Raw genomic sequence first — 24,585 nt, forward strand, 5'->3', positions numbered from 1 at the left:
ACATGGCTTTTGACATGCTTTTGCAGAAACAGTCTGAAAGCTGCAACCTTGTGAGACACTGTTTGCTGTTTCATTCTTGCATCCTTCCCAATATTTGTGACTGGGAAGCCACTCCCTTTTACCTGCCAAAGGGAGTGCCAATCCCAGAGGTTCCTAACTAAGGGTTGGGTCTGAGAGTGATCAGGGCACAGTGATGAGGCTAGAGGAACTAACTACACCACTTCTTGACATTCCTCGTGGCCACGCGGGGATGCCACACAGGGAGGGAAGGACCCTGCCCTTGTGCTAGGACTGTAGGGGTGGCCTTCAACATAGCCGTCTGTCTCTGGAGCACCCAGCTGATGGTAGACCTAGTCTCAGCTCTCATCGGGTGGCTTTCCTGGGAGCTCTTCTTCTCCCCTCAGTAGCATCCTTTTATTTCCACTTCTGTAGGCATGGCTTCTTTTCAGGTCTTACGGCTGCTGCAGGTGGGTGGTGAGACAAAGGGCGCCATAGCCAGAGACTTGTGGGTGCTGATGGAAACCAACCAGGAAAACACAGAGAATTCAAAAGGGCCTGCATTTTTTTTTTTTTTTAAGCAATAGCCTTTGTAACTGAAGTCAGATAGAGAGAAAATTGGTGATCTTGGCTGGGGCTAACGTGACTCAAGGCCCTTCTCGATGCATTGGTGTCTCTGCAAGGAAATCTATTATTTTCCATAAACTGTCTTAAGCATCTCCCGGGCTACATTTCTGGCTGTGTTAAGAATCAAGTCATCAAGAACAGCTGTGAATGTTATACACTTTCAGCAGCAGCAATGGGCTTTGGCAGGGAAGTAGGAGCAAAAAACCCAAGTAGGACATTTCAGTTGACAGTAATGGCATTTTCCCTTCCTTGTCCAAACGATAAAAGATTCATGTTCCTAATTGCAACACTATAGCTGCCCTCATCACTTTATTCTGGGAGAGGAGGTTAGAGAAAACAGGCCTAGAGAGAGGGAGAGAAAGAGAGAGAGAGAGAGATGGATAGTAATTTTGTCACTAGCTAACAGAGACTGATTAGCGCTGAAGATTCCCTTCCATAGCAATACTTTTTAATCAGGTCTGCTGTGTCTGGGCAAACAGCTTTTGTGGATTAGCTAGACTTGAGCTTGCCAGCATCCATTGCAAGTTTAAACGATGAAATACACAACTACAGAGAAAACAAACCAAAAAGAGTAATAAAGTCACACATTTCAATATTCAGCAACCATTAAGGGATTTAAATATTTGCTTGCTATTAAAGGCCTGCGTTAGGCTTTTCCAACACCAGCTCTGGAAGACTGAAATATCAATTACGGATCAATTTTCCCCCTAAGTAAACACTAATGCAGGATAAACAGTATTAGAAGATGCAATTGTAACATTGCTGACTTCAGGATGGACTTCCTGCTGGTAACAGCAAGTTTAAGCCTGGTGATTAATTAACCTGAGAAGATAGCACTTAAGGAAGATTTGAGGCGGTCACATCTGAAATATGACTGTGAACCTGTGCATGTCCGGAGGGCAGCTGAAGTCCCGGGCCCAGAGAACCGGTTGATTTGCCCCTCAGTAGTGGTTCTCACTTTCCCCAGATCAACACTTTGAAGGATTAGGAGGGAGTAAAATGGGAGGCGCAGGTAGGTGTGCATGCATGTGAGAGAAAAAGCAGTAGACAATGTCAGGTTCCTTGTTGGAATTAATTCTGCATTTCAACAGGCAAGGCTCGAGTTGTATTTCCCAGCACTGACCACCAGGGGCAGTAGACATTTTATGTTTATTTGGGAATGAAAAAATAAAAAAACCATAAAAAACAAAACAAAGTTTCCTGTGTACTGAAGAGCCTGGAAGCTGAGGATTGGAAGACTTGAAAACAGAGAAGATTCTTGCTTTCAGGTCTCAGTTCAGGGATGCTCATGTGTAATGATGTGAGAGTGCTGGGGGGGACACTGAATCCCGCAGTTCCTGTTAGAGGCGTATTTCAACATTTTGAGATAAACACAAATAAGGCAAGGACTATGGTCTGCATTTTTAAAATATGCCATATTGCATTCTGAAGGCCCCTCACAATATCTGATAGCAATACTAAGGCTTTGCTTGGCCATTACCCAAAATGATATTCCCTGATACTGTTCCAGTGGGTCCTTGAGAGTGATGGGGCCAATAGGTCTAAACTCAGGACTGGCTGGCTTGGCTCTTCAAGGCCAACCTGAAAGCTACCTGTAATAAGGATGAACATGCAAACATCAAGGTTTGAAATACAGCATCGGTGGCCCATTCAGATTAAGCGTAATGTAAGGCTCACGCAGCCAAGTGCTGGACTATTCTCCCTTTAATCATCTGATACTTGCTGGGTGACTACTGCATGCCTGCCAGGGACTTTAATATGGTATTGACCCACAAGGTCATGGATGACGGCCAAGAGTCCCTTCTTTCTTCTCCTGTACAGGGGGCCAGGACATCCAAGGGGTTCAAAAACTATACATGTCTGGCTGTGAATACAGATTTCACCCTGAAGGAATTTGGCTGCCAGTTCTTCATGACAAAGGGCTGGGTATTTGGGATCCTGGCAAAATGGCGTGTTAATCTTGGGCATGATTTTATAATAAAACAAAGATACCCTCACTTAAGCGGGGTCTGTCTACCTGTAGCACGGTGGCTGCATGGTTTCTTTGAGGCTCTGGCTGACAGAATCAAAGGAGCATTTCTCCATGGAGTAGGTCCACAGCGGTACAAGAATTACATTTCAAGTAGACAGAGGACAGTGAAAGATTGCACCAATTAACACCCGCATATCACCTCAGGGTTCCAGTTGATGTATTTGGAGAATGCCAGGCCAAAACATTTGTGAAGACTCTCTGGAGGAAACGAGGGCCATTTTCACTCTCGTACACAGTCTTCTCAAATGAAGGAGCCGGCAACTTATCAAGATCCTTTGAGCGGGGACTGCTTCTAGCACCTTTTCATTTGCATACCCTGTGGAGCTCGAAAGGTAAATGTGCAGCAGTCATCACCACCTCCTGTTTGCCTCAGCTCAAGGAACTTCTGGGACCCTTTTCTGTAGGGTACAGCTAAACCTGGAGCCTCATGCTGCAGACAAGAGGGAGGGGGTGGGGAGACTACACATACTGCATGCCACGTGGCTTGGAATAAGTCTGCTAATGAACGGTGAAGAGAAAAGAGTCATTAAACCTTCTAAGTCGTGGTTCGCAAGGGCACGATGCGTCTATATGCACAGGAGCCCGCAGAGCTCCCTCTGAGTAGTGACCACTTCTTCGTAGCCCTGCCTTTTTAGTCACCATTTGCCTCTATCCTGTGACTGACATGTAATGAACGCATAGTGTGTGCCTGACACCTTTTTGGCTGAGCGCTGACTGCATATCTCACTGATCTCTCCCAACAACCTTCGAGGCTATGGTGATGTCCACCTTGCAGAGCAGGAGACCGAAGCCAGGTAGGCTGGGCTACTCACTGGAGGTTTCACTGCTACATGGTGGGACAGGGATCTGAATGCAGGCAGCCTCACTCTAGTGTGCACTTTTGATCCTTATTCTATTCTATCTCTCTGGGTCTTTTTATAGAGATGCAATGAATGAGTACTCCCCACTGCTCCTTGCCTTCCAGCAGAGGCTGGGAGAGGTCACTGAGGTCTCGACTCCTCTGCCTGGACTTTTTAGTACAGCCACAAGAGCCATCCCACCCCGCACACAGAACTGATTTCTTTCTTCTCCCCATACACATCAGCAGGCTGGCTGGGCTTCTTGCCCTCTGTACTTTTGACTCACATTCCTTCTCCACGAAACCATCCTTTAAGATCCAGCTGGGGTCCCAGCTCCTGCGTGAACCTGTCTGGGGACTCACCAGCCTTCACTGATTTCTCTTCTCCAGAAAATTCCCATAGCACTCTCTGGGCTTCTCTGTGTTCGGTGGGGCACCCATGGCTCAGGGGCACTTCATGTTTTCAGGTGATGTAGCTGATACTCCGCTTGGCCTCCAGAGACCGCCTTATACTTCTCTGCATCCCTCACCATGCTGGACATACAGCAGGTGCTCAATAACTGCATATCTGATTAACTGATTTTTTTTTTTTTTTTTAGAGACCAGGCCAGGATGGAAGTGGCCCAAGGGGAGATGCACAGCCTTCAGCCTTTCTGGAGCTTACCTTTGCTTTTCCTATGGAACTTTCCCCATGACATGGCCAAGGGAGAAAAGGGGAACTCAACCACAGCTGGAGGGTGATGGGAAAAGGGCACTTTGGGCCTGGCCAGACATTATCTGCGCATTTATAAGATCAGCCACCATGAAGTGTAAGTCATTGCTCACTTCAGCCTGCAAGGCAAGGACGATGACAACAGAGCAAATCCTACTGTCTACCCAGGCCTGGAAGTCTCAGCAACCTAAACAGCAAGTGAGAACAATCTTCTGCAGGCAGCCAAGCCAGTCCTCCACAGCTCACGTCTTCTTTTGTGAAAGGAGAGAGAACTTTAAATGAAGAAGGCAGAATGAATTGTTAAGACACAAACTCCCGAAGTAAGAGACAGGTGGAGCAGCCAACACAGGGAAGTTGGTGAGGGTGGGGGGCGGTGAGAGAGGGGATGAGTGCGGGAGACACATCCACGGGAGCGGCCTGTTCCGGCGGGCCCACCACCACAGCTCACACACCTGCACAAATCGCTGAGTCCACGTGGGAGCCCAGACTCAGCCACGGCACGGCACCCGGCTCACCTGTCCACTGAGTGGGGAAGAGAACAAGGACAGGAAGGATGAGCGGAGAAGGAAAGAGAGTGCGGCCCCCAGCAACCCAGCTGGCAGCATGTCCTAGCATCTACTGCCAGCGCTCCTGGCCCCGCACACGGTCCTAAGGAAGAAGCTGGGACCAGAGGCCCATCTCTTCTCTCACTCGGCGTCCATAAGAAGTCCATAAAGAGATTAAAGGATCACTTTGTAACATTAATTTTTTTATTAAGAAGACAGATATTTTATAGTACTTCTTTTTTTTCTTTTTTTTTTTTGTAAAAATGGTATACATGAACCAATACAAAATGCGAATGGGAACATATGGATATGGAGTTTCTTACACTGTAACATTGTCCATGTACACCTTAAAAACAGAACTGGCCTAAAGGGAAAAATAAGACGTCGGTGTGACTAAAGAACAAGCTTATTTGGCATCAATTATACATCCTTCATTATTTTATATTCCTTTAAAAAACACAAAAAACAAGTTTGTTCTTTCTTCACTCTAAAAAAAGTGATCAACCTGTACAAAGTAATACTCAACAATACATTTCAAACAGTGCACTGTATACTTAAGAAAAAATACATAAACCAATATACAACTAAAATCCATAATTTCCTGTTTTTGCTTTGTTTTATTATTATTTTTTTTCCAATGTGTGGGGCCTACACTTTGCAATCTACCTGAGACGGAAAACACCAATCGAAACACAGGAACCTGAGACATGTCAACATTGTAAGCCATAAAGTCACATCAGGAACACTGCACTACTGTACACTTTTCAAAACAGAAAGATGGGAGGTCCCAAAAATGAGATGCCAATTCTGTGAGCAATGGTGTGATTGTTTTTGTTTTTGTTTTTGTTTTTTTTTCTAAAAAGAACAACTGAAAAAAGCCTTTCAACAACATGCTAAATGATTCTCACCCTTTGATATGATTATACTATGGTCGGAATGGGTGCTAAGGGCTCGGAATAGAGCTGCAGATGATAAAATTCATTGAAAAAGGGATGTTCATTGTGGCTTTTTGTCTTGGTTAAGTACCTAGGGATAGGAGAGGGATAAATAAAATGCTGCTCGATAATGGATTTTCTTTTACATACCAGTCCGTTCCCAAAAGGCCCCCATATTGCAATGGTTCTATCAAAGGTTAAAATAAAGACAAGAAAAATAAACATGTTTTCAAATAACAAAGAGTTGACACTTTTTCCCCCTTAAATAAATCAGCATAAGTTTTCCACATAATGTAACAATAGTAAAAATGCACCTTGCAAAATCCAAAATTACTCACTGAAAATGTAATAGAATATATATTTATATATATATAGAGATCTATCTGTTTTGATGCCATCTTTCCATAGGGACTGTTATCTGGAGTCTGGAGCCTTACCAAACATATGGTAAGAGTTTAGTTTCTGTCCTTCAGGACTACTTCTAGATTTCCTAGACGTTTCAGTGAAAATCCCCACACTTCTTTCTTTAAAACATGTAAATGGTAACATGACTCCTCTACCTTTTCCCGAGGCTCCCCATCTAAGATATGTTCAAGGTCACTGATTTTAGTAGCTATGCACTATGGCTGCCATCATGCGAGGATCGGTAATTTTTGGCAGATGGTTCTTAAGGCTGAGGAAAGAGGCCAAGGCTAGTGTATGAAAGGTAAAAAGATAAAAACACTCACATTTGAGTTTTGATTAAGTAACTGAAAATCCGTACATGCTGTTTTTCCACCTCTGCTCTGACCTATCGAGAACTGAGAGCGACAGCAGACCAGTGTGAGAACAATACCGGCCCTTCTTTTGTACCTCCCGCCTTTGTCAAGCCAAATCTGAAGGAATGAAAGTTTCACACAGCTTCGAGTTGGAAATCCCAGCATGACAAATATCTGTAATATACAGTACATGCAGGCCACATCCTACTGCCTTCCTAACTAAGCACAAAGGAAAAAAACAAAACAAAACAAAAAAACAACCCTGTCCCATTCAGTCATTCGCACAACACATGGACTTGCTTTTTCCTACAAATTAGTGAGAAGTAAGGCCGATTGGGAAAGGTGGATGGAATCATTTGGAACAGAAACAACCAGAGCAGAACTATATTTCCCCCCTCCCTACTTCCCCTCCTGTGGCAACTCAAATTTGTCCACTTATATAAAAGGAACAGACCTCACCTGTCAGGTCTGTTTAGGGCATGGAAAAAGGAGGAATCCTTTCCGCCCCAAACCTTTCTGGACAGCGTGGGATATCTCTACTGAGCCGTCTACAGATACAGAATTAAAGACAGTGAAATTCAATCTCATTGTGACACACCTCACTTGCAGATAACCCTGTACAGTAATGTAGTTCCACAGCAAACAGAACATTTTCTGAATCACAGTCTAATTTTCTAGTCTTCACTGCTCTAAGTATTTGAAACATGGGCAGCAGCAAAGAGTTTTCATTGTTTGTTCACCCAAATCTTTACGACAACAGAGAAGAATGCATTATGGATACACTAAATTCTGAACTATGAAATCTAAGCTGTGCTGGTTCTCCTTTTATGAAACTGAATTTGGAACAGAAAGCAGTTACCACAAAAATAAACAAAAGAAAGTAAAAACAAGAACAGAAAAGGGAAGGAAAAGAGTCTAAGGAATCCCAGCAGGCAAATTCCAAAATGGGAGATTTTGGAAAAAATCCAAAATTGGGGGGAGAGGGAAGGAAATAAATGTGCACAAAGGGGGAAAAAAAAGGAAGGAACGCAACAAACAAACAAAAAACAAGGCACAGAATTTTCTGCAATCTACTGAAACTAAATCCAAGTATCCAAGTTTGACTTGGTAGGAAGAAATAAAAATTAAACAAACAAACAAACAAACAAAAAAGAGGTGTCAAACAGCAGAATGTACTTTCCAAAGAACATTTTTTTTTTACACAGCAAATCCCAAGCCTTCCCAGTCTCACACCTTTCCACCCATTCATGAAAAAACACACGAATTTCTCGCAAGTTCCAATATCACTGTCTCTTTATCATCTAAATAGGGCCAGTTGGACACCTCATTGAAACAAAAAGGCTGATCTAGATGAAGTACTCTTTCTTTTCTTCAGAGTTGTTCTGTCCTCCTTCTGCATTGATTATAGCTGTGTCTGCGTCTGCTGCGTCATCGGCTCCTTTGGCTTCATGAGTGAAGTATGTACCTGAAAGATGAAGGGGTAAAGCACCGTGACTGTCTGATGGCCTCTGTGTAAAGTGGTACAGAGATGGCAACTTGCTTTATGGCCATCATCAGCCGAAGTGGTGTGCAGGCAGCAGAGGGGAAAAAACAATTGGAAGAAGAGAGCGGGGTGGGTGAGACAAATGGGGATCCGGGGGTTCCAAAGGCACCACTCCAACTGAACCGCTGCGATATAATTCAGCAAATGAGACATTAGAGCAGTGATTATGACCAGAGGATGTCAGCAGAAGAAGACGTGAGTGGGAGCTAAAAATGCAGAAAGCTGGAGAGCTGCTAACTAATGTATAAACAGTAAACACCAATGACCAATGACCAGATACGTGCACGTACATGGTTAAAGACCAAAGCAAGGAAGAGCAATTAGCCAATAAATGAATTAGGGCCCTGATGATGCTTCTGTTGTCATCTCAACTCATTTATTTGAACCACAGTCCCCTGTCTATATGAATCATGATTGCCTACCCATAGGTGAGAATGTGCTTGAACTTGCACAAGTATGTTTGATTTTTCTATGTCTTCCATTTCAGAGTGAGGTTCCAGATTGAGAAAGAATTTGACATTATAATGGCTGGGATCAAGGTTTCGGATCTGTCTTAATGAGCAAGGGAGTCTCTCTCATCATGTAACTCTAGCCTGGACCCGGATTCATGGATTTGCTAATTGGCACAGCCACTTTATAATGACAATAGACAGACGTTACAAAGTTGGGGACACTCTTATCACCAGATCCCAACAGTTTACATGGAGAACGACAAAGACTGCACCTCAGTATGCTATACAGGTAGAACTTAAACTGCCTGCCGTAATCAAATACTCTTCCTCCCGTTACATACTGTATTCCTGAAGAGTCTTCTATTTAAAAAGATTGAGACATTTGCTATATTTTCAGGTTTTCAAAGTGACAAATCTGAGAAAGCAAGTGGTCAAACGCTTCTCGGTATCCTTTTTTCTTGCTGTAGAGTGACACACATGTTCCCCTCCCCTGGTCCTTCACAGCTGCTGCTCAGACGCTGCCCTGCTCTCTGGCCTTACCTCCTGTCTCTATCAAGCTTACCACCGAGAGGCTGGGAGTTCTTGGCCAAACAGACTGCCTCCTGAGTGCGGGCAGAGGGCGAAGTATGGACAGCTCTGAGCGTCCTAAACTGTTTTATGCTTGAGACAGGCACTCTGTATCCTAAAGGTGCTTATGTACCTTAGACCTCCACTGCTGTGCTCAAGGGACCTTCCCGCAAACCCAAGTTCAACAGTCAAGCAGCATGCAAGCACCTAGAAAACCCTGTAAGCTCATTGCACAGTGCTTGAGAAAAATAACTGAGAGAGACAGGGGCGGACAAAGAAAAGGAAGAATAAATTACCAAGAGGGGAGAAGAGGATCAGAGCAGCATGGGGCAGAGAGGAGGGGCATTGGAAAAGATGATTGCCCATCCAGACTGCACAGTTGATAAGTGTGATGATTAATGGCAATTTAAATCAATTGCACTGATAATTTTAAAAATACATATTTATGCGGCTTTTAAGGCAAAAAAATTGTCTTTAACCTGGGCACATCAAACTAAGGCAGAGCCATTGTGACCAGCTTACACAGAGTCTGGGGACAGGGGACAGGGGGAAATCCTCTGCCTCCCAGAAAACAGGTTGTGGATGTGGTTTTTCCATGTTTCTCCTTTGGGGGTTCATGCCACATCTTGCACACCAGCCTCTATCATTTTTCATCTATCCCCAATTATGGATGGCAGAATAACAACTCTACAGAGCTTTATATTTAGAGAAAATCCGAATCAAGGAGTGCTACTCATCAACTCCCAGAGTCCTAATCAGCGGCTGCTAAGATTTCTGTTTTTTTTTTCCTCTTCCAGTTTCAGGAATCAGATAGGCCGTGTGGCCACATACATCAAATTGTCTATCAAGGACAACCGCGTAAAGTCCCCAAAGGCAGAAGCTGTGGGGACACGCTGCTCCTGCCTGCTGAAGCCTTGCTTACCTTTATGTCTGGCAAAATAGCGCCCCAGAATGATGAGCAAGCACAGCATGGCGAACACCACCACCGCCACGACGCCACCGATCACGGCATGATCCACTGCCCTGATCGAGCCTTCTTCACCTGCTCGGGAATCTGTTGAAATCAGAAGAGGAATAGGGATGTAGAGTTTATTACAAGGCACCAGAAGCCCTGGCGACAGTGTCTCCAGGGTCAGAGGGTCACCTTCTTTTTAATGGAGGAGTCAGAGAGAACAAGTGAGATGGATCAAGTTACACTGAAGTTACACTGAGGGAACAGGCTGACCTGTCCAGTGCTGAATTGATCTGTTCTCCCCACAAGGCAATTTCATGATAAGCAGCATAGGAGGGTTAATGCATGTGGAACAAGCTTAGGGAGGCAGGGAAGGAAGAAATAGTCTATCCGGCCCTGAACTAGTCTTGGCGTCCTCTCGATCTGTATCCAGTTGCAGAGCCTAATTAACGAGGCTGACCTGACTATTTGAGGGTGCTCTGAATGACACCTTTAGGCAACAGGAAGATAAAGCATCTTTCTATAGATGCCCAATGACTTTTATTCCCTGATAGATCAGGGATATGCATAGGAAAAGTAAGGTGCTCAAAAGCCACAGCTGCCTAGAGATAAAACAAGGATTATAAGACTAAAGACAAATGACAGGCTTGCTACATTTAGGATGTACGAGGGAGTAAGCCTCAATTTAAAACCTAAAAACCTATTTCAAAAGAGACAGCAAGGAATAATTGTCCATTGCCACCAATGGTTTTTATTTTATTTATTTAACACCTTGCAATGCAATTAATTTTCCTTTATAAGCATCACTCCCTCAGGATGTCTTCTTCCGACTGAGGAACGACATGTTTGGCTGGGGAACAACTCCAAAATGAACCCAGAATGAGCTATGGCGATGCAGAATGGATGTATGGCAGTGTAAACAATTTTAATTTAGGAATGTGGCTACATCACCCCTCGCTGAAATCCTAATGGCATCCGAGATTTATAATGCAGTAAAAAACAATTATTCTCCTGTTGATTAATACATTAACATTTTGGAGTGGAAGCTAAACCATTGTCTTTTTTTTTATTGAGTCAAGTACGACACCTCCATTAAAATGATTTACTAGCTGTACCTTACAATTTAAGCACAGCAGCAACAGAAACGGTAAAAATCTTTTAACTTTACATGATTTGTGAAGTCATATGTGAAGGATTTACCATTTGAATCTTTCAGTACAAGAAGCACATGGCCTATAAATCTGTCCCCCTTGCAGTTGCTGGACGCCTAAGAGAAATGCATTTCACCAGGAAGACTGAGAGTGCAAATTCAAGTCAATTTTTAAGAAAGATTTATCTCTGTCTCTCTCCAAAGAACAGAGCAAATCTCTGAAGCCTCCACCTCTAATAATATTTGAAGTTTATCGATCAAGTGTACAGATCCGTGACAGCTAAAGGTAATGGTGCTCTTTTGAGCCGAAACCTGATACAACGCTTTCGGCAGGAGGGCATGATTTACACTTTCTATCGATATTTCCAATTCTGCTCTGAGATTAAGTACTGAAGGATGTGGGGAAATAACTCGTGACTGAGGGTTCCATGAAAAGTGCTTTAATTAAAAGAGTTTAAATTTTAAAATGGAGTATTTAAAGTGTTTCATTAAGTTATCTTTGAAAGGACTACAGAAAAACCAAAACCCAAACCCAAACAGAAATGCCAAATCAGAGGCAGCAGCAGGTCGCCTAGGACAACAGGATGATGGGAGTTTAATTGGAGAAGGGAGCTGGGTTGGAGGCAGAGTGCACTGCAGCCAATTAGCCCGCTCCGAGCTGAGCGAGCCCCTCCAGCAACGTGTCTAATAAGCTCAACTTGAAACGTGGTGGAGAGGAATCTCCCTCCTCAGCCAAAAGTGTTGCCGACCGCAGATGCTACAGCCCCCATTGTCTTGAAAGTCATTTCAACAAGGCAGAACTCAGCCAAGGGAAGTTGGTTTTTTTTCGTTGTTTTTTTTTTTTTTCTTTTTTTTCCTTTTTAGAAACGACAGAGCTCGTTGAAGGGGAGCATTCCCCGTAGGGTGCTGCTGGACAGGGGGTGTCTGCTGCAGGAGGGCGCTTGACACACTGGAGATGTTCACTCCGACTGCACACATGCAAAAGAGTAACAGAAAAGCCAGCAAGTTGTGTTTTCCTTAGGGAGCTGTCAAAACAGGGAATTTTGTGAGAATGAGAATTAACTCATCTCCAATGGCCATGAGCCTCAGACCTATTAAAATTTATGTCTTTCGACGAACTCTGTATGTCTTAAAATTGAAGTGAGACTAGACATTGAGGACAGGGGAAAGTTAGGCACAAGAGGCAAGAGGTGAAGAGAGGTTCTAGGAAGACTGAGAACAGAGAGAAGCTTCGACAAGCTGTCCAGGACAGTTCTAACCCATTTAGGGGAAGGCACTCTTGTCCACTCTTAATAAACCACCTCCTCTCCATGCCTAGACAAAGGGATATTCTGGAAGCCTGAGGGGGGAGGGGAGAGACAGAGAGAGAGGCTCTGTGACAAAGAAAAACAAAAACCTCCCCCAAACAAAAAGATCTCACAAGGTATGTATCTGTGAGATTAATTTCTTGAGCCAAAACTCCTGACTTGACCTTTGCCCTCCATGAACTTTGAGCTAAATATGCTCAGTGTTGCTATTTTTCCCTGCACTTTGCCCAAATTAAACTAGAACCTTAGATCTTCTAGTTACCTTCCCCACCCTCAAGGACATGCATATTTTACAGATACTTATTTATAAGGGTAATCTCTCCAGCTATCTTCTGATACTCACTTTGATCAGAAAGTTTACTACCACCAGTTAATCACCAAGACATTTCTCCTGCCTTCAATTACTGCAGATGGACACAGAAGGTAACTGATATTTAATTTACAGGGAGCACTGCCGGTTACGAGCGCCTCACGCCTCTTCCCACCCCCACTCCCACCTCCTGGGTTTACGTGGGAGGTGTTAATAGAGTTGTGCCTGTTCACTGAGTGCCTCTGTCTTGGCCTTCCCTATGAAAAGCAGAGCTGTTTCTGGAGTCATCTCAGTCCGTTCTTTCATTTCCACGTGTGGGGAGGGTGGGTGAGTGTTCATAATGCTATGGATTGGCTCAAGGCAGCAGGGCCGGGGTGAGCTGCCTGCACCTGCGGGCTGTGCTGCACTCATGACATGAAGCAGCCCTGCAAGATGCCGCCCAGGAGAGCACTGGGCTACTGGAGTCGCACGAAAACCAGAAACGTAAGGAAATACTGAGCACTAAGAGAAGCATGGCTCCAACAAAGTCTGTCAGCTGCTTGACCTTTCCTTCCATTCCCAAGGCAAGGACTCTGACCAATTCCATGACAAATGACTTCTTAGTGGCAAAGCTATGGGTTTCCCCATGAGCCACAGATCCTGGTCCTGTAGGGTGCAGACCCCGTCATTCAGGTCCCACGAAGTGCTGGCTTTCCTGGGGACATCCTCTTCAGATTCCCGGCTCATTTTTCTGAATCGGGTGGGCAAGGAAACCAGAGGCAGATTCTACAGCTGCCCCCAGCTTGTCAATTGAAAAATAAATGTGGGAGTGGAAAGCACTTTTAAACACACCTGATGCTCAGGCATATGGATATCACCTCGGTTTAGAAAGTCACGTTTTCTTGTTCCCTAAGAGACTACAAGTGTGCCTCTTACTAGTAACAGGTGTTTCTGGGCCTAAGTTCTGCCTCATCATCCTGAAAAGTAAAGCCATATTTTTGCTTGGTGAATGGTTACAGCATAAAGGTCATTCCAGCCTCAAAGAACCAAGCACGATTACATAACACAGTTCAACTGGAGTTAAGAATCTCATCCAAATCATTTCACATGTGACCTCAGGTGAATTAGGCCTAGTCGTTGAATGATTCTGACTTGCAGATGAACCCTGTAAACGTTATTGTGTATCACTCTGTCACCCTTCACTCCTCAGAGGTAGAAAGCTTGGTGTCCTTTTGGCAAAGAGACTGACCTCGGACTCTGTGCAGCCGGGGGCTTCAGGGTGGGCAGGCGGCAGTTCCAGAGAGGTGTTCCTGACAGCTCACGGTTGTGATACAACCCTCCCTGCCTGTCCTGTCCCATCCTGCAGTCACTTCCATGGCTCCAAGTGTGACAGATAAATCATGAGCTGTTTAGTATTCGTGAGTTAGCTTTTCTTTTGGCAAAAAGCTGAAACAACTTGGCTCCAGGTGAGAGTTTACAAGCTGCTTGCAGAATGTTAAGTTGGCCACTACTGCTTGGGTCACAGCTTCAACAACCCTGGGCGCGCTTTAGCATCTTAGAAATTGTGGGACAGAAAATTTTCAAAGAAACTCCCAAGAGTGATGCCCCAAACTGCTCAGATTTCTTTACCTAGGGCCAGTTGACCTGGCCCGATCCACTCCTCATGGGCAATATGAAGGGGGAAGTTCTAAAGGCAGTATTTCCCTAGGGCCTGACAAGAAAGGTGACTGCTAGTGAAACTTCAGTCTCCTTCCCTTCCTTCTAGGAGACTTTTCTTTCTCTACTTGCTTTCACTCCTCAACCTCCTTGCCAGAGTCGTCTTAAACGCAGCACTCTGGCAGCCATGCTGCCTGTATTAAACAGGGCTCTGCAAGAGATCCTGGTTTCTATGGCTACTTTACCACCTGGCATGAGATGTGTAGCATAAACCGCCATGCAAATGCCATAATCATGGATCTGTGATAAGCCTAGAAGGCTCTGCTGCCAAAGCAGGGATCCATGGATAACTGGAGAGTGGCTAGTACATCCTAGACAAGCTCCTGGCAAATAGGGACTTTGGCAGAAGGACTCACTGAGCGGAACCTTCACTGCAACTGCTGCCTGCCCGCCCTGAGGCCCTCAGCTACACAGAGTCCAAGGTCAGTCTTTTTGCCAAAAGGACACCAAGCTTTCTGAGGAGGAGTGAAGGGTGACACAGTGATACACAATAAAGTATGCAGCATGAGGCATGACAGCCACACTGCACTGGGTCACCCTCACATCTCCAACATCCCTGGCTCAGACTGTAAGGCACATTTAGCAACATGGTGCTTAAACGCACACTTTAACTCTTTTCATAGGTCATAAACTACCTTATCTCTCATCTTTAACATTTAAGCCATGGGGAGGTTCTAATATTAGTTCTCCTACTTCTATTTAGGGACAGTTCACATGCTCAGCGTTCTGTGCTTCCCCCGTGGATGACTAGAGGAAAAGAATTGTTGCTGACGTTTTGCAACAGTTCTGTTACCAGACTCAGTTTTAGTTTCTTTCCTGGGCGGGGATCTTGCTGGGCAAGTCAGTTTAATTAAAAACTCTCAGAACCGGTGTTTGTAATGGAAATGCTGCCTCCAGATTCCTAGGGTTGTAGGGATTAGTCTATCTCAGAGAGAGCTTACTGACTATGATGTCATTTGTTACTTCTTGCTAGGAAGAAAGAAAAAGCCTGGTAATGGATTTCCCAAATCTGAAGCAAAACCATAATCTGACCTAAAAAAAAATTACACTCAAGAAAACCTGGCACTATCTGAAAAATGTAGCTACCCATTCTCATCATCTATTGTAGCTCCCGTCCATGGCAACAAAAATAAGTGTGCATTTTAAAAAGCACAACTTTATTACTGAAGGGGAACAAACTGAATGGCATGCGCTGACAAAATGCCACATTATTTGCTAATCCTAATATGTTATTCTTCTTTAAGATTTGCTTTTCTCAGCACCAATTCAATTATAGATGCTACAAATCCTTCTGACATTTAATTCCCTCTTGTCAGAGAGTAGTAAATGTATACAGTACATGCACAGCTTTCCCATTAAGATGTTAATATATATTGGAGCACACTAGCCTTTATGCAGCATAACCTTTCTTTTCTGTCTTCTTAGAAAGTGGACGAGAAGGAATAAACGTAAAGCAAGAAAATCATGAAGACGCCCATATAGCATCCCAGGCATCTAATACTACACGTCAGCTGCATTCAATTCTAGCAATGTAACTGCATCTATACTAACGTTTCGAAGGAGCTATGTTAAGCTACTTAAAGGAAAACTGCAGTGATCATCCTCATTGTGCCACCCAGAGCTCAGTATGTGTTCATTTAAATTAGAAGTACTGCACACAGACTTTGGCTGTACCTCGTCACTACTCAGTGATCAGGACTCAGGGCTCTCTTAGACTATCACTGGCTACATTGCTTTCCAGAAACAGGCCTGAACAAGGATCGAGCTAGGAGCTCATCTCCTGCATGGCCCACTGGAAAGAGCACTGGACTTGCTGTCATTTCTGGGACAGAACTTGAGATTCGTTACTTTTCTCTGTGACTTCAGGCAGGTCAATGAGGCACTCTGAGCCATTGAGTACAATTACGTACTTCACAGGGTCACTTTGAGTGGCCACTGTTTTCCTGAAAATGGAAGTGCCTGTCTGGCTCAGGGCTTGGCATATCAAAGGGACTCAGTATTTGCCAAATTCAAATCTCCTGTATTAGAGCCTAAGGAGGGCTTTTCTAGTTCTTATCATTGACCCAAGGCAAATTATTACCAGCTGGTTAGGGGTAAGCGTGGTACTGCATACTCAGCATTACCCACACGTGGTAAGATGCCAAATAAACACTTACTGAGTTGAAGTCACTAAGTTCTTTCTTTTCATTTATACAGAATTGACAAACTGTGTAACTAATGGCCTAGCTGTCCTTTATGAAGGTCAAGGCTGTGGGCCTGGCAGCTGAAGGCCGTCTGATTCAAGTTGCGATTCAGGTGTACCATTTGAGTATCAGGATATTAAATACTATTGTCAGCTAAATATGAAAACAAGTGTTTTGGGTTTTTTCTTGTTGATTTTTTTCCCCTCTCAAATTCCTTGATTTAGTTAATTTAACCGTGAGGGGAAATGACTTGATCCAACAGGATGCAAGATTTCTCCTAAGGCATTTAGCATCACCAGAGACACCAAAAGTCATGCTTGAGTCCACTCTGTTCATCTCATGATAGCACAGATTTAGAAATGTGATCGTCTTTTCCACTTTAAGCAACAGGAAGGCACTGAGGATGACACCAGAGTTTCCCTTAAAGGAATATACGCCTGATAAAGAGGACAATTGTCAAGTATTTCCAAACATACATTTCCCACTAGAATCTCTCTCTGGAGAAAGATGCTTCAGTGGACCTCAGGCATTTGGGGGTGTGAGGAGGATGGATTAATGAATATGGTGAAGTCACCCCAAAGCAGTGTCCAACCTGTAGAACTAGAATTCGCACTTTGCACCGTGGCCTGCCAACTTTTTAACTTTGGAGGAAAAGTTCCCATTGGATGGTCTCCTCCCTTCCCATGGTGGAAACAGGAGCATGTTGGATTATGGGGAAGATCAGCAGCAGGATGCAGTTCAAACACATCGTGGGGAAGTCGCGGGTGAGCTGGCGTGGACCCAATGTGATTTCTTCAGTCTACTGCCTTGTATGAAACTGAATTTTAAAAGGGAATTGACATGGTTTAACCTTTTCCAGCCATCACTTTCCCATGGCACTTAGGGTCACCCTAAGTGATCCCATAATTTAGGGGAATCAGTGGGACAATAGCACTGAGGTACCAGAGCAGAGTTTAGGTCTTCTTTAAGGAGAAAGAGCTTGATTTGATGCTGGGAAAAAAAATCTTCCCAGGTTAGTCAGCACATTGCTCTATGCCTGATGGGCTGTAGAGAGCCTGACTTTTCCCTCATTTCCCGGATGCGCACACTGAATTCAAAAGGGTCAAGAGGATTACCAAAGGCCCCAGCACACAGCAAGCTGTGGATTTCATAGGGGGAAGGGCGGCCCCTGCAAACCAAACTCCTCTATTTCCTCCAGAGCCAGGAAGACCCATGCTTCACTTCTCACCATCTCCTAAGCAAACCGTTTAACCGTTTGGGCCCCAGTTTCCTCATTTATAAATGGAGACTAAGAGCCCTTCCTCAACAGTCTCATGAGATTTTCATGAAAATCTTCTATAACTGCCTCATTCTCATCTATCTGGGTCTTCCTGTCCCAACGGTCTTCCCTGGCGAACTTTTCTAAACTGGCCTCCACCTTCTTCCAGCCCAGCCCTCACTTCCACTTTATCTGGTTTTATTGTTTCACAGCATTTGTCACTGTCCAAGATTAACTTGTGTTTTGAGTCTGTCTCCCTTAGTAGCGTGTCACCGGAGGAGAGCAGGGGCCCTGGCTCCTGGAAGCCATGGCAGCTCCAGCTCCTGTTGGTCTTGTTCACTGCTGCATCCCTGGTGCCCAGCCCAGAGCCCAGTGCACGGAGCTCAAATAATTTTGTTGAATGAATAAAGATCAAACGAAGTAAAGTGTGCGAAAGAGCTTTCTAAGTTACAAAGTATGATACAGATACAAGCCGTATCATGCCACACTTTAGATTTATGGGCCATAACTTAAATATATCTATATAGCCCATCTGGTTTTTAGTATTTTATTATCATGACTGTTGTCATTACTCTACCAAGGGAATAAAATAGCCTGTTTGCCAAATCTGGGCCACTCTTTATGTGGGGGTTAGGAAAGAGTTCCCCCTAAATGGTACAGCTACTGACAGTTTCTCACACACATTTCAAGCAAGTTTAGCCAGGACTTAAGACACTCCTAGTAACTGGAAGGCCATATATCCCCACCCCCAGGACTGATAATCTAAATCAAAAGACCTTTAAGTGCTCCTATTATCGAAATCTAGATTTTGTTGTTGTTGTTGTTTGTTTTTGAGATGGAGTCTCTTTCTGTTGCCCAGGCTGGAGTGCAGTGACCTCATCTCGGCTTACTGCAACCTCCGCCTCCTTGTTCAAGCAATTCTCCCGAGTCAACACCCTCACCCCCAAGTAGCTGGGACTACAGGTGCATGCCACCGTACCTGGCTAATTTTTGTGTTTTTAGTAGAGCTGGGGTTTCGTCAGGTTGGCCAGGCTGAACTCCTGACCTCAAGTGATCCACCCGCCTCAGCCTCCCAAAGTGCTGGGATTACAGGTGTGAGTCACCGTGCCCAGCTAAATGTAGGCTATATTTTGAAGTCATGTTTCTTGTATAATCCATTTAGGGGAATGCAGTTGGTTCAACTAGATTCCTACTAACACCTGATGAGGGTTAGCAAAGCCATTTAGAATTGCCCTCTGAGGCCCATGCTTTTTTTTTTTGGATCGTGAGGGAGATGTTGCAGGAGTTTTCCAGATCACTTTCTTGTTTGTAGGGCAAGAGCTGAAAACATGTTTTGAGGAATCATGACAGCTCTGGAATTTCTTGTCGGTGCCTTTGCTTCCAAAGCAGAAGACTGATGGACTTCCTGAACTGTGCTGGAAGGCCATTTTCTGGCACACTGTATATTTACCACCTCACTCCGCTAAACAGTTCCCCAAGGCCCCTCCACTGCGGAAGGGAGAGAGGCAGTTGGAGACATTTTGAAAAAGTTTTAAAATAAAATAGAAGGATAAATATGCTTAAAGCTATTCCATTCCACATGGGTGGCAATCACCACCAGCTGTCACCAGGAAACAGCAGATGTAATTGATAAAACAATTCAAAACTCTTATGGATCCATCATCAATAAAGTTAACACCCAAAAAGTAAATGAAAGGGTTCAAAGTAGAACAGGATAAGCTCCCCAGGCCTGCCAATAATTAAATCACTGAACTACACACGAGCATAATTTCTTTATGCAGATTAAAGAGGAGGCTCAGCTGGGCAACTTGCTTTGCTGGGTGAGAATGGAGCACCATATGTTGCTTATGAAATTGTCATTAACGAAGGTAGCACTGGTATGTGGGGGAGGTCGGGGCAAAGGGGACAAAAGGAAGAGAGACCATCATTATTTGAACGGAAATTGAGTACATAACATTTATCCATAATATAGAAAGGATGAAATTTCTACCCCGATGCAGCAGGGAATGGATGATGATATTATTCATTACCACAGTTTAGCATTAAATGTGCAACACCTACTCTAATTTATTGATGGACTGTTTAAGACGGGTGTTAACCTGTTTGTCTTGTATTATAATTGAATTCAGTCTCTAGGCTACAGAAATTTGAGAAGTTCATCCTTTCTCAATCAATATGCTCCCCTTCAGTGACCCATTTCAAGACAGCTTCATAAAAATAATGTATTTTGTTTTAATAAATTTAAACACTATGACAGCTGCTCAATTTTTATTGGTTGTTTTTTTTCCCTTCAGATGTCTCTTGGCTGCTGAGTGAAGCCAAGCTCACAATCAATAGTAATTGATTAATCAGCATCCCCTTTGAACAAAGGTGCTAATCAGTTTTTGATTAGTTCATCAAACCAGATGCAAAGGCAGCCCGGCCCAGCCTGATAGTTCATCAGTGTTCTACATGACTTACGGCTCCCGAGCAATATATGACTGCAGCGTTCCTGGAGGGAGTGGGGGAGGGGATAACATAATTATTAATTTAACCGAATTATTATGAACACAAACAGTTGTTGGTTTATTGCTCCTGACTTGGGTGATTGATAGAACTGCAGCAGGGACCCATCTGACATGGCGCAGTGCTGAGGCCTAGAGTATTCCTAATTGATGGTGCTGGTGGAAGGGGTGGATGGCTGATTCAGTCACATTTTCCTAAAGAGGAGAAAAATGACTTTTGCATATCTGAGTGATCCCTGTCTGGCTATTGTGCCAAAGAGGAATCAGGGCCAACACACCCTACAGCTTTCTTAGGATCTTTGAGAAGATCCAATTGCCAGGGCTACTCTAAGAGAGTTGTTTTCTTTACAGTCAATCAGAACTGAGGCTGTCTATCACCAGAAATGCAAGCAGAAATTGCTTACTTCCAGCATCACATTTTAAGCAGTGAGAAGGACTTATCCACCCTTATTTTAAAAGAACACTAGGCAAATGTTTTTGCAGCTTCTCCAACTACACCACAAAGAAGTGGCAAAAGTGAAACACTCTCTTGATGGGCCAGCTGTCTATTTATTTATCTATACATTAGAATTTGGAAATTCATTCATTCACCCAATAAGTGTCAACTGGGTACTTAGTATATGACAGGCGTATAGCAGTGAACAAAACCAGCATGACCTCCTGGAGCTTCCAGTCTGTAGAAAAATAAATCCAACAGCTAAACTCAAACTACAGGCTACATAACAGCAAAGTGAAGATATTCCTGAGGTTTGTTAGAAGCACGTAGTTGGCAATAAATCTATGGCACTTTGAAAAACTGAGTAGTACTATCTTATTCTCTCACTGGGGTCAGACTTATAGTTAAGGACTGCACCTCACCAGCCAACTATTAAAGGGAACTTCAGTAAAAGCGCCTTAGGAATCTTTCTTTCCAATAGGCTTGAGTAAGTGTCTACGGTCCTATGACTTAATTTCTCCACTGCAATAACAAGAAGGGGCTTGCTTACTAACTTATTAAGTGACGGATGGAAAGGTTTAAGCTATAGCTGATTGGCAGTTAAGTCCTACAACATCATGGAGGCTCACATAATTGTTTAGCTCTGACCACTTTAAATCTCCTCCCTCCCTCCCTCCGTTGTAGGATATGCTTCTTATTCTGGATTAGTAACACCTAAATCCTGGAATGAAGCATGAAACCTACTTTTGCAAGAGCTCAGTGTGCTGTGAAAGAGGTCTGAGGTGGATAATTAGTTTACATCGTGGTGTGTGACCAAACAATTGCTGCCCGCTCCCCCCTGCCCTTCCCCCCACCCCTGACTTTGAAGATAACTACAACATGGCTATTCTAGTCCCCTCCACAGAAGCAGGCAGTCAATGAGTTGCTTGTTTTTTTAAAAAAAAGATCTTGTCACATAATCCAACATCCTTAAATTGCTTTGTAATGCAACAAAATTTCTCCCCACACATTATATATCTAGGACATAAACGTTATTTGAAGCCACTGAACAGAGTGGCTTTAGTACAATCCCAAAGGTAACTTGTCCTCTCTTGCATTAATTGTTCCCATTCTGAAATATAAATATCGCTACCACAAAGAAAACAGGTGGGTGGGTGACCAGGGAGGAAGACAGTATTGATAAAAATTTGTTTTTTTGTTAGTCTCAAAATCCACATTGATTGCTCAGCAAACCAAATGGCCATTTTGTAGAAGTGGATAGAGCACCCACAGGTTGGACACTGCAGTGCCTTACCTAATGACTAGCCCTTACCTGAGAGGTCCTCACTGTCCAGTTCTTCTGCGGAATTGGGCAACTGAGTAAGGCCTTACAAGTAAAAACAAATCGTTTTTCTTTTCATTCCTCGAGGGACATAAACAAAACACTTAAGAACTGAGGATGAATTTCTTTAAAAACATGAGCCAAATCTCTTGCTATCTATGTTTTTGATAGCGTGAATGTATTAATCCATAAGTACATTTCTTCAATTATGTAATTTTGTTATTAAAACAATCGAGGCAGAAAGATTCCTCAGTCTCCACTGTTCAAAGGACATGAAACATGAAGGTGAATGCTTAAAATCACTCATTCATAACAGCATGCAAAAAGAAAATGAAAATCAATAAAGCCTGATTATTAGCTGTTGATGTTCTGATATCTCTTAAATACAAACGTATTTAGATGTTACATACTGATGTATGTACGTTTTATTTCGCATTTTACTGTAAATTGAAATCCGCTGCCAATACTGACAAACACAGTTCATTACCAATTTATGATGATCTTGGATCACATATTTCAAAATGGTACAGCATCTGCTAACTGCGGATTGCAGGTTATGCCTTCATCAGAAAATCTGATTTGCAAAATGATTTTTTTAAAAAAGAGAATTTCATAAATCAATGGTATTCCTGAAAAATAAAACCCTCAAAGCTGAAAAAGCAGTTAGGTCAGGAGGCAATCAAATGGGGGCTTGAAATGCCTGTATCCGAGTCAATTCCAATGATGGCCAGCTGAGATACTTCTCAGCTAGCTTTGATTTGAATTAAAAGGGGTGAAGAAGGAAGTAGATAAACAATGGGAGGCTCAGATAGGAGATGGTTTCCATTTCCTTTTGCTTTATTTGTGAGCTGATCCTTTAATGAAGTTTATTTAATAACACAGAATGTTAGGCATTCAAGACGGCTTTACTTGTTCTTTGCTGTTCTGCTCAAACTCCGGTGTGACTGACTGCCTAGGTCCTCTAAGTTGCACAGCAGTTTGCTCATACTTCTCTAGTCAAATCTGTCCCTTATTTAAAGATGTCTGTGGACCTAATAAACTGCAAGGTCTTTGGAGAAGCAGGTTGTGTTTATTTTTGCATCCTTCCCTTTTGCTACAGCCACCCCACAAAGTGTATTCTCAGTGAGTATTTGTTGAATTAATGATTCGGGAATAAGGCCCAATCAGAGCATAAAAGCAACCAAAACAAATGCTTTCGAAACAAGTAATGTCAAACTGATCAGTATTTTTAAAGGCTCAAATGAACCAAAACAGTCATGTGCAAATGATCACTGAAGCCTGCATTCTGTAAGTTGCTTTATAAAGAAGCCAAACGAACATTGATAGCCAGGTCGATTCTTAAAAGGAGGCTGTCACACCATCAGCCCTTGAGGAAGAAGAACTTCCATCATGACCCTTGGGTGCTAATACTCAATGGCAGGTGCTGAGTAAAAATGGGAATATTTTGAGCCCACAGGTATTCCCAGACTATAGATTTAGGCAACTAAAGGGAAAGCAGTGAGCAATGCAATCAATTAGAGAGGCAACTGAGTAGGGATGCTATCCATTTGTTCTGAAATCTGATTGGTTGATAGTATCCCTATTTCTAATTGGCTTGTACATTGTATAAAGACCAATGAATACAATTATTTAAATAACTGTTATAAATGGGCAACATAAAGTACTTCTTTGTAGTTAATTATAAATTTGCAGTTCTCAGAAGGCTAATCTCTCACTTCTACCTGGCCCAACAAATATCAAAGTGTCCTACATACGTGCTTGGTGCCCACTGAACCCCATTAAACAAGGATGTTTCAAGTAGGCAGCTTTACTGCTGAAGGCTTACTTCCTTGGGGAGGGCATTAGAAAGCTAATTAATAAAAACAAAAAGACAAATATGTTTATGAAATATCATTGATATGCAAAGGTTTCCATTAAAAGCAACAGACAGTTGATATACACCTCATTAGAGCAGAAACTGTCATTTTTAATGGCATAAACTTTAAAATAAATCACGTTATCTGGAATCTACTGCTTGGATTATGTTCTAAAGCAGGAAGCCATTTAGCCTAGTGGCATTAAATTTGTTTTTGTAGCACCATTATATTGTATGAATCTACAATACTCTGCCATAGCTGGATAATTTCTGAATAAATATAATTAAGAAGAGTTTACTGAAGCACTGGGTGTACAAGTGGGGACACGTAAAATTTATCTCCTAAAACTGATTTGGCTTAGGTATTTTTCTTTCATGCTAAAAATTATACACTTCATTTTCTCAAAGAAAAAGACAAAGACGTATTTTATGAAGCAGAGAACATTCTTCAAAAGGAGACTCCACTCTTTAACAATAAGTAGGAAATTACTTCTTGTGTATTCTCTTGAAACTTTCATATCATCCATTAAAGCCCCTTTCTAGTCACTGTTAATTAAAATGTATTCAACATATGTCTTTAAACTTTGTTAAACAAGTGAAAGTTTACT

At 43.1% G+C, this 24,585-nt stretch overlaps 1 protein-coding gene across 7 annotated transcripts in view; it reads right to left on the reverse strand.

Moving 5' to 3' along the window:
- Positions 1-560: 560 nt before the first annotated feature.
- The window catches only part of CADM1 (cell adhesion molecule 1), a 340,206-nt gene continuing 316,181 nt past the window's right edge, over positions 561-24,585 (reverse strand). For 3 of the 7 annotated variants that reach the window (XM_011977057.1, XM_011977055.1, XM_011977051.1), the window contains 2 exons: positions 9,929-10,060; positions 4,934-7,909 (listed from right to left, as the gene is read on the reverse strand). In XM_011977057.1, the coding sequence (XP_011832447.1) occupies positions 7,791-7,909; positions 9,929-10,060 (251 nt within the window). In that variant the 3' untranslated portion in view covers positions 4,934-7,790. Of the gene's footprint in view, positions 967-4,933; positions 7,910-9,928; positions 10,061-22,113; positions 22,168-24,585 lie in introns of those variants that run through there. The other 4 variants (XM_011977052.1, XM_011977050.1, XM_011977058.1 and 1 more) reach the window with 3 other exon arrangements.

The sequence above is a fragment of the Mandrillus leucophaeus genome, unplaced genomic scaffold (genome assembly GCF_000951045.1).
Source record: "Mandrillus leucophaeus isolate KB7577 unplaced genomic scaffold, Mleu.le_1.0 Scaffold172, whole genome shotgun sequence".
NCBI lineage: Eukaryota > Metazoa > Chordata > Mammalia > Primates > Cercopithecidae > Mandrillus > Mandrillus leucophaeus.